We start from the raw sequence: 17,433 nt of genomic DNA on the forward strand, positions 1-17,433 counted from the left end.
CAGCTTGTGTCCCTGGAGCGGGGAGTCAGTGTTTTGTTTACAGAGGCAGGGTGATTAAAATAAGAAAAGGCTGGTACTATAATTAAATTAAGGATCTGGAAGTCCTTAGATGAACCTGTAAAACAGGAATCCCTCTGGGGGTGGAGGGGGGGAGGGGAGTTGAAGAGGGGACACAGGGGACTCATAAGAAATACAGCCAAGCTTTCTGAGCCAACGTTACATTCAGAAAAGAGGAAGATGTGAGGGGCGTAGGTGAAAAGAAGGGGCCAAAACCCAGGGAAGGGATAGCAGTGGTATAGAGAAGTTCCCACTCCGCTCAGATACTTCTGTGGCCCCATCACCATAGTATCTGAGCGCCTCACATCTCAGCCCCTTAGTGAGGTAGCAGTGCTGTTATCCCCACTGTACAAGTGGGGCACTGAGGCACAGAGAGACTAACAGCCAGATTTTCAAAGGCATTTAGGCACCCAGTGGGATTTTCAAAAGTCCCTAAGGCACTGACCTGAGGTCATACAGGAAGTCCATGAGGGTGGAGGGGAAAGTAGAACCCAGGTCTCTCAGGGCTAGCTCCCTATCCTCTGGACCAGCCTTTCTCTCTGCTGCATGCTGCAAAAAGGAGGCCTCTGATGGATGGGAGCAAAACCTAGAAGGCCAGTTCTTTGAGACTCCAGCACATGGTCCCAGATGATTCAGAACGATGTCATAGTTGACAGTATCAAAAGCAGCACAGAGGTCAGGAAGGATGAAGAAAGAAAGAGAATGAGAGTCAGATGAGAGGAGAGCACTTAACTGCCAGTGGGTGGCAGATTCTGCCCCAGGCTGAGTTGTACAGCAATGCCTGCTGTGCAATTTTAGATTTTGACTGAAAACCATTTTGTTTTGTCTTTTTTTGTTCTGAGTTTGAGAAAAGGAAGGAACGAGAAAGTGTCATGAGTATCAGATGTGATTATACATCAAATTCTTAGGGTTTCAGCTGTATCCAGGCCAAAGAACAGAAATTGCACCCACAGAGTCTATAAAGTCGACCATTATTGTCATGATTTGTGTTACTCACTGGGCACAATCTGTGTGCTCAGCACTGTTCAGAATACACCAGAAAATGTAGTTCCTGAGTCAATGCATACAAGATGCGTAACTCTGGATAAGATGGCTCTGATATTTAAGTATGAAGTGTATAGTTATTGACTACTCATGTTATCACATGGTCATTGTGGCGTTTATATCTATGAGTGGAGGCACTGATGGCAATAGAAGTTTTACTTGATTAAGGACTAGAAGATTTGACCCTCCAACTTTCTTTTAAGAGGAAGAGCTGCCCAGAGCTCTTGTGCCTGTTTATTTTCCTTTCCTGCCTGCAGTGGCCCTGATATACCTCAGATGTCTCAATTTTTTCCGCAACTTTAAAACGTTGAATTTTCTTGGTGTTTGATTTAAAATATTCTCCTGTAAAAACTGCAACTCGATCACTGTAGTGTTGTGTTTAAGAGCCTTCTAGAAAGTAACTAGCCTTTAAAAAGAAAGCAGTGTTGCCAACTCTCATGATTTTGTCAGGAGTCTCATAATTATTGTTTTCCTTAAAGCCCCAGCTGCTGGAGTCAAGTAATATGTGATGATTTCAGCCTTCATTCTTAAAGAAAAATGAAGTTTCTAGCCCTTGCGGCTGTGGAGAAAGCTTCAAAATGCGACCCCAGTGCACCTTAAATGCTCAAAAAGCAGAATGTAAATAAAAAGAACACCAAATCTATTAATTTTACATAATCTCATTATTTTAAAGCCAATTTTGTGGTTTTTGGTGAGCCTGATTCTTAATTTTTGAACATTTGGGGTTGGCAATACTATGAAAGTTACTTGAAAGTGTCAGTTTCACTCCTTTTTAAAGTCATTTTCTAGTCTATTATTTGTAGTGGGGTAACACCCCTAGAGCCCCAGGCAAGTGCAATATAAACTCACAGGGCCTTGCCCTAATAGGATGTCTCCAAAAGTTAAATGATCTACTCCAAGCTTGATGAACTGCAAAAAAGTGATAGAAAGTAATCTAGTTTTTTTCTACAATTGTTTAAATTGTTGTAACAAAGTAAGAATATATTAATTTTTTAAACCTAACCAGGGTCACCTTAAGTGAACTGACACAAGATGTCAAAACATGTTAGGATTAGAGCGGAGTCGGTCTAATATTTAATTTTCTTTCTTTATATAAGAATTAGACATTATTATCTAACAGGCGCACTGTATCTAAGTTGTTATCTGCAAAAAACAAGAAAATTTTCAGGTGCCCAAGCAGCCTTTGGAATCCCAGTTAAAGTTGCTCTCCTCCCCCAATCTGAAATGGTGCCTAGTGCCCGGAGGTCTAGTCAGCTGCCACGGGCGGGTTTTTGATTGCAGTGCAGACACACCTTTTAGGGCAGGTTTGAGACCGTGGAACTTACCACCCCAGGAACTAAGCCCTCACCACCTATTGCTCCAAGCATATTGCTTTGCCCAGACCTTCTCTACCATAAGTACACAGCAACGTGGATAGTCCAAACCCAACCACTCCTCTGCGCGCCCAGCTGCCCCCGCAGGAGCCAAGCGCCACACAGGTCACATGCCGCTCAGGCACCAAGTCACGTGCGGGGCAGAAACGAGCCCGAGCAGAAAGGCTCTCGCACCCAGGGTGGTCTGTTACCGCCCCAGCCACTCTCCTAGGGGGCTCAATGGGAGCCGCTGCCTCACCCAAGTCACCCAGGAGCAGGGCCGAGCTCCAGCTCGCGACCCTAGGGCAAGGGGCAGATCTGGTGACATCACAATGGGAGAACAGACTCTTCCAGCTGTGCGCGAGCGGTGACCAGGTTCCAACAGCCTCAGACCCTGGGACACGCCCCCTGCCCCGCCCAGCCCGCTCACAGCGGGGCCGGGCCTCTCCCCCGCCAACCAAAACATTGACATGTGCTTCTGGCTCTCCTCAGTCACGTGACGCGGGCGGCTTAGAAAGCCCGTGACGACACAAACACCGTAACCAATCGAAAATCATGCTGCTGGGTAGCAACAAGCGCCGCGGTAAGCGGCCAATCAGCGGTAGCGGGAGGGTGGGGATTTCAGTCCCAATGTTAGTTCCGTCAACAGCCCTGTAGCCGTCTGGGTTCCGTCAGGTGAGCGCTGCGCTTCCGCGGGCCTGCCGCAGGGCCAGGGCAGCTGGAGGAGCCGAGAGGGGCAGCGGGAGCCAGGCTGGGGTTTGCGGGGTAGGGCTGCTGAGGGCGGGGCTGACGCTGAATGGGGTGGGGGCCTGGGTGGGTTGGAACCGGAGCAGGAGGGGGCTGGGGCAGGGGAGCTGGGGCAAGAGGAGGCAGGGGGTGGCGGCTGGAAGAGGAGAGGACAGGGATAGAGGGAAGGGAGCAGGGGTTGGGGGCAGGGGCTGGGACAGGGATTTGGGGGGTATGACAGGAGGGACAGGGATCGAGAGGGCTGGGACAGGGGTTTGGGGGTGGGGCAAGGATCGGGAGGGCTGGACTGTGACAGGAGCGGGCAACGGTGTTGTTGGGGTGGAGCTGAACATGGGGAGGGGGTTCCTGGGACCAAGGGGCTGGGGCTGCACTAGGGTGGGGATATCTAGAGGAGCAAGGAATAGGATAGCAGTGGGCTGTATGGTTGGGCAATGTGAGGCGTGAAGGCAGTTGGGGGAACAGATTTTTACCCCAGGTTGTTGGGGGCAGGAGTTGCTGGAGTTAGAAACAGGGTACATTTAGGAGTCTGCAGATTAGGGAAATGGAGTAGATGGGGAAGTGGTGAATTAGAGGCATAGGCCTAGTGGTCCAGGGTAGAGAGTGGCAGATGGGTTTCTGGGTTTGAGCAAGGCAGCTGTCTGTGATGAGGAGGTATGGGAGACTTGGGATGGGAGGATTCAAGGGAGGATGCCATATTCCTTGGTTGCTGAGAAGGAGCCGGGGAGTGAGCAGGGCTGATGAAGGAAAATGTGGAGATGGCTTTTCAGCAGGGAAGTCCTCATGGTGCAGAGTCCAGAGTGCTGAACGGGGAGGATGGAGTAGCGTAGGATCACATTTTCCTAACTTTGTCTGATGAGGGATTTTCTGTTCTGAATGGGACTTCACGTGCTATCATGTTTGATGCTTTATCCACCCCACCAAAAGCAGAACAATCTCAGAAATGCCTTCAAATTGTTTAGCCTGTCAAAATTTTCCATTTCTTTTGAGGAAAGGGTGGGAGACCCAAAAAAACCCAAACAATAAATTAACTCTCATTTGTGCTTCCAGTGGTTGGAAACCAAGAAGCTAAACAATATCTGTTTTGTAGTGCCAATAGCTGCAAATCAAATAACCAAGTTTATTGTAAGTTATCTGTTATGTGAAGTTGGAGGATAAGTTTTTTTAGTGAAAGAGATGTGAGGAAAACAAAAACATAATTCAGAAGTCTAGAGAACTCTATTCTTGCTGTGGTAGTGCAAAGGAGTTTTCTCTGCATGAGGTAATGAGATAATGAAAATCTCACTCTATGTAAGAGGTATGTAAAATCGCATAAAGTTCATGTGGGCTGGCAGCTCTTTAAACTGGTGAGTTCAGGAATGGCCAAACTTTGTTCAGTTCAGGGCTATGTTAGTAATTTTCCAGGAGATGATGAGGATCAAAGCTAAGCCCCAATTCTGCAACTGTACCACTTTTTAATGTAGAGCCCCATTGGCTCTGATTTCCTTAAATGCAGGTTCTCTTGTTTTCTGAAATGTCTGTAAGAGTTTTGAGCCTGAAATGCTCAAGGAGAGAAGCCATGTCCCACAAAAGCAGATCACTGCATAGCAGGTTGTAGTCTCCATGGTATATGTATCTCAACTAAAGATGGGTGAGAAGCATGTTGCAGAATTTTTAGCTAGAACTAGACAGATAGTTCTAATATTGCACAAGATGGAAGTATTTTTGTTCTCTTTTTCTAATAGAAAATTCAGGTCATCATGTGCTGATCTCACATGGAGATATTGACTTTCTGTGGCTGTCTCTCACTATGGCTTTCTCAACAAGGGTTTTATTGCTAATTAAATTGGTGGTTTCCTAGTGATTTTTTGTTTTTGTTTTTCCACCCCTGAAGTATAAATGTGCTTACTTATACTTTTATGACTCCCATGTTTAGGGCAAGAAAGAAAGCCCTACGTGATCCAGATTCTAGATACAAGTTTCTAAGTTTATGTAGGAGCAGCACAAGTATTGTCTGTTGACGTGTGCATGTGGCTGCCACTTCCGTTAGTATTTTTTAAAACCTTTAATCCAGTTATCAGTTTTGTAGGGGTAGAGAAAACATTTTCTGAATTTATATTTCCTAATGAAGACTTTCATTTCAGTCCCATTGGTTTGCAGGTCATCTTTAAGGCTATAAAGTAATCAAGAGTTTATTGACCATGTATACTAAGGCATGTTGTTTTGAAACAGACACGACTTTTATAGGAGCGTTTATGCATAATTGTACTGACTCAGTTTGACTGCTGGAAGTTCTCAAAGTTCAAGAGCTTAAAAAAAACAAATTTAACTTTTTTTTAAAATAATTGAATTTATTCACTGTTTTACTAGGGTTTCACTGATAATCAGTTTTTCCACTTTATATCTTTCCTGTTTGATGTAAAATTTGAATGACACAGTTTTAGGTTCCAGTCTTACCCATACTTGCACACCTGCTTACCTTTATGGATGTGAGGAAGCCCATTGCTTGATATGGGCTTTACATTTATTTGTGGAGAAAACTATGGTAATCCCAGAAGCCAATGTAGCTCTTTGTCATCTTTAGAATCTTTAATATCAGTACTTCTGCTACCAGTGAAGTAAATAAGTATTCTAGGTTCAAGACATTAAAAGAAAGTTCGATTTCTTCTTTTTCAAAACAATGTGATGCTAGTAGTAACTATAATCAAGCCCTACACAAGATCACAAGCAATACCTGAACCTCTCTGTATTGTATCAGAGGGGTAGCTGTGTTAGTCTGAATCTGTAAAAAGCAACAGAGGGTCCTGTGGCACCTTTGAGGCTAACAGAAGTATTGGGAGCATAAGCTTTCGTGGGTAAGAACCTCACTTCTTCAGATGCAAGCCTTGCATCTGAAGAAGTGAGGTTCTTACCCACGAAAGCTTATGCTCCCAATACTTCTGTTAGCCTCAAAGGTGCCACAGGACCCTCTGTTGCTCCTCTCTGTATTGAATTTCTTCGCTGCCTTAATGTTCCCATTCATGTTCTTAATAACTTTAGTGGGACTATTCACATGCATTCCATCCAGTCTCTAATGATGTAGGATGCTCTGAATTCATTACCAGAAAGATACTGACAACCTGGAAGGAGGTGTCCAAAATCAAACATTAACTGGTGATTACTTTGTCTATGTTCCAGTTCTTTCTGCAGCACTTAACACATTGACTTAATGTAGCAGGATCTATTTTTTTTCTTTTACACTCTAATAGCATAGCTCAGATGGTGACTGTCACAAACACCTGAATGCCAGATATTTGATAAGAAAGGTAAAACAGCCTTTTATAGGAACAACATTGCCTTCAGTGCAGCACAATGTATGCAGTTTAAAGAAATTATTGAAAAACTCTGCCTTGGAGAGACATGCACTCATGCGGACAGATTTAAAATGGAAATCCACCTAAAAGAAGCTGCAAGTAAAGAAACAGGAGAAATTAAAGGCAGAACTAAAAGTAGGAACATTGACGTTAGTACGAGATGGTTTGAAGATGAGAAGCGTCCTGATTAAGGCTTCCCATGCTACTATTTAATGCTATTGATTTTAGGGTTGCCAGCCCTCCAGGATTGTTCTGGAGTCTCCAAAAATTAAAGATTAATCTTTAATTAAAGATTATGTCATGTGATGAAACCTTCAGGAACCTCCAACCAAAATTGGCAGCCATAATTGACTTTCTCTCTCTCTCTCCTAAAAAGAAAACAAAAAACCCTACAGAATATTGCCATTAAGGAGTCCAGGAAAATATAACTGCAGCTTATGCCATTGGCACAACCTATACTATGTAGTTGTTCAGCACACTATTTAAAACTCATGGAGGAAAATATGGGTAACACCTCCCTCACTAGAACTGTTTAATATTTTCAACCAAACATTTGCCCATTAGAAAAATGAAGGGGGTTTTATCAAACAAATTTGAGGTGTATATTCCCCTGCAAAAATCAGGAAACATCAAAATGGAAATTTTTCGCTTCAAATTGGAATTTTTTGTTTGGTTTTCAGGTTTTGAAAATCAGATTTTTTTAAAAAAATTTTTTTAAAGAGTTTTGGACTTTGTCTTTTCCATTTCTCACTTTTCTTTTTTTTCTTTGTTACTCCAAACAATAAAATGAAATCTAGACTTTTTTCCTTTTGACATTTTGTAAATTTTCAAACCTTTTCCAAAGTTGGAGAAGTTAGTGGCAAAAGGAAAAATGAAACAGAGTAAATTTGACACTCTGTCAAAGAAAGAGAAACAAGTCCAATATTTAGAAAATTCATTTTTTTCCCCAAAAGTATTTTGTTTAACATTTTTGGAAAAAAGAAATTATTCCATTTGAAATCCTATGAAATGGGGAAATTTTTAACATATCTCAAAATTATTTTTCAATTTTTTACCAGATCTCTACAACAGATTGTAGAATTTCAAAAATATAAAATGAATATAACCCATTATCAGCCTTATGTGTGAGAGGTGTGTGTGTGCCCTTTTGCTGATTTATTAGATAACTGAATTTTAAAAGTCCCCCACAATTTTCAAACATATGTGCTGCATTTGTGCCTTAGAAATATCATGAATGCCATGTTTAATCTTGCCTGTTTTCTGGAGAGAGAACTTGGAAAATCAAGAATTGTGGATTGGAAATTCACTAACTCCTTAATGGAAGGAGCTTTTGAATCTTTAACAGGTTTTTCTTTCATCTTTTTGACTTGTTTGCGTTAAATACATGTTAACAAAACAGCTCTTAAATTATCCGAATAAAAATCACTTCCTTTCTCAATTTAATCAGCTTTCAGTTCTGTTGTATCTTTGTCTAACTTACTAGTTCTCCATCTCTTTCAGAATTCTAGGGAGGAGAAAGGTACATGACTCCTGAATTTCTAATGCAGTAAAAAGTTTATTTTATAAAATTTCAGGTCATCCTTTTATGTATCACGAAGGAGAAAAGGGAACAGCTTTTTCTTTGCCAGACACCATTAACTGTAGAAACCTAATTTTTCTGAAACTTGATTGCTCCGTTTAAAATGAGGGAAGGTGAAATAATGAATTAGGAAGTGTGAGGGAGGTTCTGAAACATTTTCAGGAATATTTAAATTAAATATCATACCTGTCGTGAATAAACTACTTATTGCTTATAGGGAAACCATGCCATTTTTGGGCCAAGACTGGAGATCTCCAGGATGGAGATGGATTAAAACAGAAGATGGTTGGAAAAGATGCGAGTCCTTCAGTCCAGAACTTGAGGATGAGAACAGCCAGCTCAATAACAACATCAGTCACGCTGTGTAAGTTTCAGAACAAAGATTAATAGAATTCAACCAGGAAGTAGGAGGGATTGTGCTCACAGTTTAAAGTTTGCTATAACAGGGCGTGTCTTATTCAAAATCAGACATTTTTTGTGTTCCACACATTCTTCGCATCTGCACTCATTAGCAATACAGAGCTGTAATCATAAGCACCTTGGGCAGGGAATGTCAATCAGCATTTTGATGAAAGGAAATTATTTGAAACTCCCAACTGTGCGGAGGCAGGGAAGCAGCTCACTTGATATGTGATTAATTTATATATTCAAAACTTATAGTCTCCTTGAATAATGGGAAAACATTACAATAACTTTTAATCAATATTTTAATGAAGATCATGTGATTGTTTAGAGTGTAGCAATAATACAAGGTAGTTGGTAAAATTTATTTATTTATTTATTTTTAAATAACATCTGTCCACCATGGGATGATGTCCATTTGCCAAATAGCTGCTCTAGATATCTTAGTAAACTTGGATAATGTACATACTTAATAGTATATTACAAGTAAAAGGTATACAACTTTTGCAGTACTTCTAGTATTTTCATGTGTCAGGACAAGGTGGAATAGTGTGTTAGTTTATCATCTCTTGAAAACTGGGGTCAAATTTAGCCACTGTTACAAGTGAAAGTTGATGGCCTCATATTAGTCCTTATTGGAATGTTGCCCAGATCACAACTACCATGCAATATGTCATGAATGGCAGTCTTCTCTTAGAGAGACAACGTGGTTGAGATAATATCTTTTATTGAACCAACTTCTGTTGGTGAGAGAGACAAGCTTTTGAGCTACAGAGAGCTCTTCTTCAGACCTGAAGCTTGTCTCTCTCTCAGCAACAGAAATTGGTCCAATAAAAGATATTACCTCACCCAGCTTGTCTCTCTAATATCCTGGGACTGACATGGCTACAACTACAGTCTTCTCTTAGGACAGTCATTGAAATTTATTCTAAGTAGGAGCACTACAGATTAAGATGCTTTAATAGTGCTGTATGAAGCTTTCAGAACTCTTGCCCACATTAAGCCTGTTTTTAGCCACCATTGGTTATATCTGACTTACTTGCCAAAGTCATCCTCAGACAGCATTGATAGCATTTTCAGGATTCAAATGTTAGGCATTAAAACCCTGGTCCACCAACTTCAATGGGAGCTGGAAGACTTTCTGTTAACTTTAATTGGCATTTGATCAGACCCTAATTTAAAGCTGCCACATAGTGCCTTTAACCCATATGCAAACTTCATTGATATTAATGAAAATTCTCTGCAATGAGTCAAGAGTGCATTTGACTCTTTGGATCTATTGAGAAATAAACCTGTTAAATATGTTAGCTAATTTGAGAGTGGAATAATATATATTGCAAATTTTAGTAAACTTTTATGGAATAAATTATCTTTCTGTAGTTCTGTTCTTGCTGAATTTATATTAGTTCCTTTCCCCAAAAATTAGCCAGAGGACAGTGCTCTTGGTTAGGACCTCCGGTGTAACCAGTTTGCCATCCTGAGGAAAGGGAGCAGATAGTGTTCAAGTTGTTAGTTCATTGAGAACTGCAATTAATGTACAAATGAGAACAGTATGTTAATTGATTTGGGTGTGGAAAAAATTAACTGAAAAGAGAATTTATTAGCAAACATGGAAAACCTTGCGTAGATTTGCACCCGGTGCTCTAAAAATGCCTCAACTGGTCATGTGCAAAATGCAATCCTAAATTGCTGAGTGACCAAAGAGTGAGTGATGTGCCCGTCTCTTTTAAATCTGTCTTGAGACTTGCTTACATCTCAGACCTTGCTGCTTTCTACATACCATCCTTCTCTCTGTGCTTATCTACCACAGACCTTTCTGGTTTTTCAGACAGTTTGCTCACATGAGTGTGAAAGGCTCCTTTTCTGTAGTTGCTCTTGTTGTCTGGAACAGTATTCAGTTATCCTTTCATCTTATCAACTCTTGCCTTCAGATATCTTCTGAAACAGATCCTTTCTCCTTTGCCTGTATCCCTTAAATAATAGTTGCAGTTGAAAAATGGAAACAGGAGGCTTAACTCAAGCATTTTGTGAAAGACACTATATATGATGTTATGTAATACTTGTAGAGAATATCTTTGTGTTAACTTAATGGAAGTTTCCTGGTACTGTACGTATGATATGAATTATATCTTTGTGTTCTTGTAAGCAAACATTTAAATTGTCAAGGACTTTATTCTGCTTGTATCTTCATATCTCATATTTGTTTCCAGTGTTGACTAAAAAAAAATCCTTAATTTCTTTTGTACTTACGTCTCCTCTTCACAGTTAGGAAATGGTCCAGCTTGATCTCTTAAGTCTATTGATCTTGAAATTCTATAGCTTTCTTTTCAAAGGAACTAATCTGCTGCTATTTAAAAGATTTTTTTCCTTAAGTATCTGTTAATCTTAACATGAAACTAGATATATTTGTAGAAGGATGATTGTAAGTTTTTAAAGTTCTAGACAGATGCAGTGGAGCACTCATACCCTTCCAAGTGATTGCATATGAAATACTTAGAGTTACTGTGGACTTTGCATCTGTCCTGTAATAATTTGTTGAATTCCCTTTAAACTTGAATGTCCATCTATAGAATTCCATTTTCACTGTTAAACACCATATATGTAGTTATTTATGCAACATGAAACAATACATCCAATTTTGCTTACTGATTCTAAAATAGCACTTTAAGCTCCTTTGAAACAAAAAACAAACAAAAAAAAAAACCAAATACAGAAATTGAAGGACAACTAATCCCATCAACCCCTCTTTTTACTTTTGAAAATGGAATGTAGCACTAAATGAGGAAGAATAAAGCTTGATTAAATGTGGGACAGTTAATTCCAGCTAATAGAAGTAGCATGTTGTAAGTGGTCCTTGAGTAGCAGTATATTTTACTGCATCCGTGAATTGTTGTGTGCTTTCTTTACAAAGGGACTACTGTGCTTAGTGGTCTGACTGTTCCCTTGCAGTCTGTGAAAGTGGGTAGACAAGAGCTAAACTCATTTTACACAGATTTCTAACAAGTCTATTCTCCAAAAGTGGATTTACCCCCCCCCCCAAAAAAAAAATTGCAGTAATGCTAATGATAGTACTTGGATGTTTGCTGGCATTGGGGAACATCACTTTCAAATGAGAACTTTTGTTGGCTTTTATATATAAAATTCAAACAGTCTTTCAAAGACAGTTACTATGTAATGGTAATGGATTATTTCCTTAGGTTTAAATTGCAATATAAGGTAATTGTGATGCTATTTCCCTCTCTCTAAAATCCATCATTGGGAGAGGAATGGAAGTGAATGGGGGTGAGTGACGTTGCTTAACTTGCTTTGTGAAGTTTGAGAAAGTGTATTAGGTTTATTCATTTTTCACGTTCAGTTCAGTTTTGTTTATTATATATAGAGAGAGCTTGAATTTAACTGACTGAAAATTGTTGTACTGTTTACTGTTGCTGGTATTCTTGTTATATTTGAGGTAAGGGGTAGATGTAGGCATTGATACTTTTGATTCAGAGTTTTTTAATGCCCCTGAGGAAGTTAAACACAATGCTTTTTTAGTATAAAAATTTATGAACGAATAAGTTTCTTTACTTCTGACTGCCAGAAGCTAGGGCTTGACGATAAAGGATGGATCACTCAATAATTACCCTGTTCTGTTCATTCCTTCTGAATTATCTGGCACCAGCCACTGTCAGAAGACAGGATACTGGGCTAGATGGACCATTGGTATGACCCAGGAGGCCATCCTTATGTTCTTAATTTGGGGAAAATATTCAGTTTTGTCTTTTATTTGATCCTGTCTTTGTAAATAATTTGGGACACTTTTGGCACTTATTCATAATCTTCAATTAAAGGAGAATAATTATCTAATGGTTAGAGCATGGGGTTCTCTTGGAAACTGAGGGACTGGTCAGTGACTCGGTTAAACATCTCTTGCCTCAGGTAATTCAGTTGTAAACTGGCTAAAAAACAGTACCTAATGAAAACTATAGTCTGGAGCAAACAGCCATTTAACTGTAAATAAACAGCATTATGCAGAAACAATTTGAGGATTATTCCTAAACCCTTAAGTTGTTGGATATAATTTAAATACATTTATGGAAACTGGGATGGAAAAATAGAGACTCCAATTTTGCAGCCCTTTTGCTGGTTGGTGTGAGTAAGGGGCGTAAAATTGTACCCATCATGTCCAAGACACTGAAGTATTTAGAAACGAGTGTGCTGATGGAGGCAATACCACTTTAGTTTGATGAACAGGGTACTACTGTTAAGGATGGAAATTAGTGACAAAACTTTTTTCTGTAAAAGAATAGTGAAAATCACAGAAATACTCTTCCGCCTGACTGACAGCTATAGTTGCCACAGGGTTTACATAAGACCAAAATGCAGGCACTCTTTACTAAAATCTGGTCCATACTGTGAAAAGTCTGAAGTTCCAGTTTAGATGATCTTCTCGGACAAAGTTTCAACCTTCTAGGGAAGTTTCTCTTCATACAGCCAGGAGAGAAACGTCCCTGCCACATGACTGGAATATCCACAAAAAGAAATGCTCACCTATTCTATCCTAAAGCCCTATTAATCTTGGAGCCCAGAGTCATACAGTGCAGAGATTAATTTTCTAGCAGTGAAGAAATTGCAGGGAACCATTCAAGCACTTCTTCTACAGTTGATGCAGGTTACTGTCTTTCATGGGGAGAGTCTTTCAGATTGTGCTTTGCTACCTTTCCTCAGAAAACACTATTGTAGGTTGGAAAGACTTCATTCTGAGAAAGAAACGACTAGGCACATGTTTTGCTTAGCAGCCAGAATGAGGCACCTTGAGCTTATAAAATGCACTTAAACATTAGATATAAAACTAGCTGTTGGTTGAACATTGACATATCTCTTGCAGTTTGTCTCTGCAAATTCCTCCTAAAGGCATATCATTCCCTTGAGAATATTTTTTTTTTCCTGGAAGAGGAATTTTGGAGAAAACCATGCAGTCCTTTGGACAGTGCAGAATGGCTGAAAAGTGGGAGCTGTGTGTGAATATCTCCCAGATAGAAGAACTTTACCACTACATTGAGTGCAACTCTTACATATGTCTTACAGGTAAAAAAAAAAAAGGGCTGGTATGTTTTAAGTCAGTAGAGATGGGCTAATAAAGAAAGGGTTTCCTCCTTTGTTACTTAAAGCCTGTGATAATTGAAGGGGGAGTGGAGGGGAGAGCTCCCTTTTATGGACACCTAGCCAGCCCGTTAGCTACAAAAACCTGTTAGTAGCTATTCTCTACTTGCTTTACTTGTAAAGGGTTAAAAAAAATCATAGGTAAAAGGAAGAGAGTGGGCACCTGACCAAACGAGCTAATGGGAGGGCTTGAAGTTTTTAAAATTGGGAAAGAACTTTCCCTTTGTCTGTCTGTTTGTTTGTTCTCTGGAGAGAGGGGACAAAGCAGAAACAGGGCTGAATCTATGCTGTAAAAAGCTGTAAACCAGGTATGAAAATCACCAGATCATACCTAGAACTACTCAATTTGAACCCCCAGATATGTAAGTAGCTCAGAAAATGTCTAGAAAGACGCGAATAGGTTTCTCTCTTTTATTTCTGTAAGGCTTATGGACTTCTCTGTGCTAACCTCCAAATGCTTTTGTTTTGCTTGTAACCATTAAGCTGGACCTCAAGAAAACCATTCTTGATAGTTGATTATTATATTTGCTCTTTTAAAATCTAGCAATAGCCTAAGTTCCAGATGTATTTTCTTTCTTTTTGTTTTTAATAACATTTACCTTTTTTAAGAACAAGATTGGTTTTTTTGTGTCCTAAGGGGTTTGTGCATATGTTGTTTAATTAGCTGGTGGCAACAGCTGATTTTCATTGTTTTCTTTCTCGACCCTTCCCTGGATTGGGGGTGAAAGGGCTTGAGGGTACCCCACAGGGAGGAATTCCCAAGTGCGCCTTCCTGGGTCCAAAGGGTTTTTTTTTTTTTTTTGCTCTTGGATGGTGGCAGCATCTACCCATCCAAGGTCAGAGAGAAGCTGTGACCTTGGGAGTTTAATACCAGCCTGGAGTGGCCAGTATTAATTTTTAGAATCCTTGTGGGCCCCCACCTTCTGCACTCAAAGTGTCCGAGTGGGGAATCAGCCTTGACAAAGCATCTTACCGGTTAGGCCATTTAAAAAAAAAAGCATTGGTTTTTGCTCTGCAGGAAATAGTTTGCCATTAGTTAGGTGTTTTGTCAACAAAAGAAGGGCTGTGGTATTAGAGAGGCATCTGTAGATTTGGTCCTACTCTCAGTTAATACTACAGGGGCATGAAATAAATTTGCTGTAACAAGCACTCTCTCTTTGTGAGGTATCTCTAGTCTGTGTGTTGCAGTTAACATACCATTCTCTCATATTGTGTTCAGTTGCAGCTAACAAGCTCTTAGTGGGTTTTGGTTCACTCACTTACAGACCATTCGCTGGTTGTTACTGTGTGCTGAAAGAAGCATGTTTCACTAGTGGAGTGATTTATGTGGTTTGGATGGTCCTGTCAAGTATTTCTAATGTTTAAATTACTTCTTAACACGGCTTTACGCAAAGTCCTTATGAGAGCACTGTTACTATATTATGACTCTGTGAAGGAAGCCCATCATCTGGCATTTTGATATGCTACACTATTTGTAGGTTTATGGGCTCCCCACTTTACCAAGAAATTCATTTGTACTTTTTACTTAAAATTTAAGAAGTAGAATTTTCAGAAGCACAGGGGTTTGTCTGCCAGAGCACATTGCAGGATTAGAGTCCAAAATCTCGTTTTCTGTTTAAATTGGACTCTTAGTTCTTCTAACAGAAGTATTGGAGCATAAGCTTTTGTGGGTGAATGCCCACTTCATCAGAGGCAAGTAATGGGCTCCAATACTTCTGTTAGTCTTAAAGGTGCCACAGGACCCTCTGTTGCTTTTTACAGATTCAGACTAACACGGCTACCCCTCTGATACTTAGTTCAGCTCTGAAAGTCTAGAAGAGTCTGTTTCTGTGACTTGAATTTCTGCAGGGCAAAAGCTAAACATAGTTTTTGCTGAATAGGACAATATTTCTGGTGTGAAAAAGATCTTCCTCTTAAAGCTTTTGGTACCCTGAGTTATATCACTTTGATAAAAAATAGTTTAACGCTCAATCCTGGATTTAACTAGTATCAACAAATAGCCATGGATTGATGTAATTTAATGTTTGCCATTTAATGCCTAGGCGTGGGTTGTTTTCAAATGCGCTTTTACTTGCGCAGGTGATTTACAACATCTAGGCTATTGCTGACGCTTCTTAAATCTAAACTGACAATGAAAAATAGATTCATATGGCAAACTCAGCTGTTTTAATAAAAGTGAATACTCATGAGTGGTATAAGGCTTGTATATACTTTTTCTATCAAAGAATGATGCTGGGGAAATAAAAGCAATTTTACTTATTGTTGAGCTTCAGTGTCCTATAGCTTTAGCGATTCTGCTTATCTACACAAGGTTGGCTGCCTTCACAGTGAAGACAATCTTAGTTATCAGTGTTTTGAAAAGTAAAGACTCATGCTTATCTTTATGTCTTTGTATGGTTAGCGTTGCAGTTTCCTCTAGTTATCTTCCGACCTGGAAAGCAAAGCCTTACTTTAAGAAACGGCATTGACTTTATGCTGTGCTATGGAGTTTTTTCCAAGCTTTTTTTTTAAAAAAAAAAAAAGTTTTTAGTGTACAGGTGAGTAGTTTTTTTCTTTGTTTTAAATAAATGTGATAAAAAGAGGAATGGGAGCAGGAGGGACTCTAATTTTTTGCTTCTCAAGAATATTTTAAGTATATAAAACCATTGCAAAACAGCATGATCACAGCATCTAATATAGTTCTACAGATAATCTTCTTGGGTCACGCTCTGGACTATATATACACGTCATTTAAAGTTGTGACAATTTGGGGAATCTGTTTATGTAGAACTTGTGAATTGTGGTGATGTTGTACTATTAAATGCCTCTATGCAGATGTGAAATACACCATTTGGTGACAGCTGTAGCATGTCTCTCCCAGACTACATACAGTGATGGATTGTTAGTCTTGTAATAGTCACCTAGTCAGGTGGAAGCACTTTGGCACAATGGGTTGGCTGAAGCCCAGGAGAACCAGTTCAACTGTGTCTCTCTGCAGGGGGTTGGAGAAGTGGAAAGAAGAAAATTCCCAGCAATTACAACAAAGGAACCAGGTGCTGGTGGTGGGACATATAAACTCAAGAGATTAACTGAGACAGGAAACTTTGGGCAGGAGATGGGAAGAAATTGGCATGCTTTTGTGGGAGGGTTGTGTGTGTGTTTGCGGAACCAGTCAAGGCAGAGAAAGCTAGCCAACCTAGGAATGCACCATGATTTTGAAGAGACCCATGAGCTGCAGGAGAAGGATCCCAGACACTGCAGAAAGCTCTGGCCAAGCCCAAAGAAATCTCCAGAATGGCAAGGAACCTGAAGTAGGGAAAAGCACACAGGTGTGTTCATTGTTTTTTTTTTTTTTTTTTATAGATCTATATATTTCTTGTGCTACATAAGTGAAGAGTGATGATATTTGATAATCTTGTACAAAGTCTGTCTCTCTGTTTGCTTTCAATATTTTGTACCCCTAAGAGGTGAACTGCAAACAGAAGGTTCCCATCTTCAGTGAGATTCTGAGGAACACTCAGAAACTGCTGCAGGAGGCAATGGGAAGACATCACTAGTTGCAGGGCCTTAGGCAATTGGACTGCAGGATTTCCACTACAAAAAGTAGTGTCAGACATGAGGTCTGCTACCTGGAGTGCGTGCCTAGAGGCGCAAAGCCTGGGACAGTGCCTAAGCTCTGCCTAACACCATCAAGCTAGGGGCAGATGGGATTCAGGATTGGATCTCCTCACAGCAGTCTGGCAAGTGTCCAGCTGGAGGAGCTCAGCCAAATCAGTGACAGGTATTAAATTTTTATCAATAA

General features: G+C 40.0%; 1 protein-coding gene across 5 annotated transcripts in view; it reads left to right on the forward strand.

The window, feature by feature from the left end:
* Positions 1-2,993: 2,993 nt before the first annotated feature.
* FBXO25 (F-box protein 25) overlaps positions 2,994-17,433 on the forward strand; it is a 78,957-nt gene continuing 64,517 nt past the window's right edge. For 2 of the 5 annotated variants that reach the window (XM_005289665.3, XM_005289667.3), the window contains exons 1-2: positions 2,994-3,128; positions 8,326-8,472. In XM_005289665.3, the coding sequence (XP_005289722.2) occupies positions 8,333-8,472 (140 nt within the window). In that variant the 5' untranslated portion in view covers positions 2,994-3,128; positions 8,326-8,332. Of the gene's footprint in view, positions 3,219-8,325; positions 8,473-17,433 lie in introns of all 5 variants that reach the window. The other 3 variants (XM_005289666.5, XM_065587768.1, XM_042848776.2) reach the window with 2 other exon arrangements.

Source organism: Chrysemys picta, chromosome 3, assembly GCF_011386835.1.
Source record: "Chrysemys picta bellii isolate R12L10 chromosome 3, ASM1138683v2, whole genome shotgun sequence".
NCBI classification, from domain to species: domain Eukaryota; kingdom Metazoa; phylum Chordata; order Testudines; family Emydidae; genus Chrysemys; species Chrysemys picta.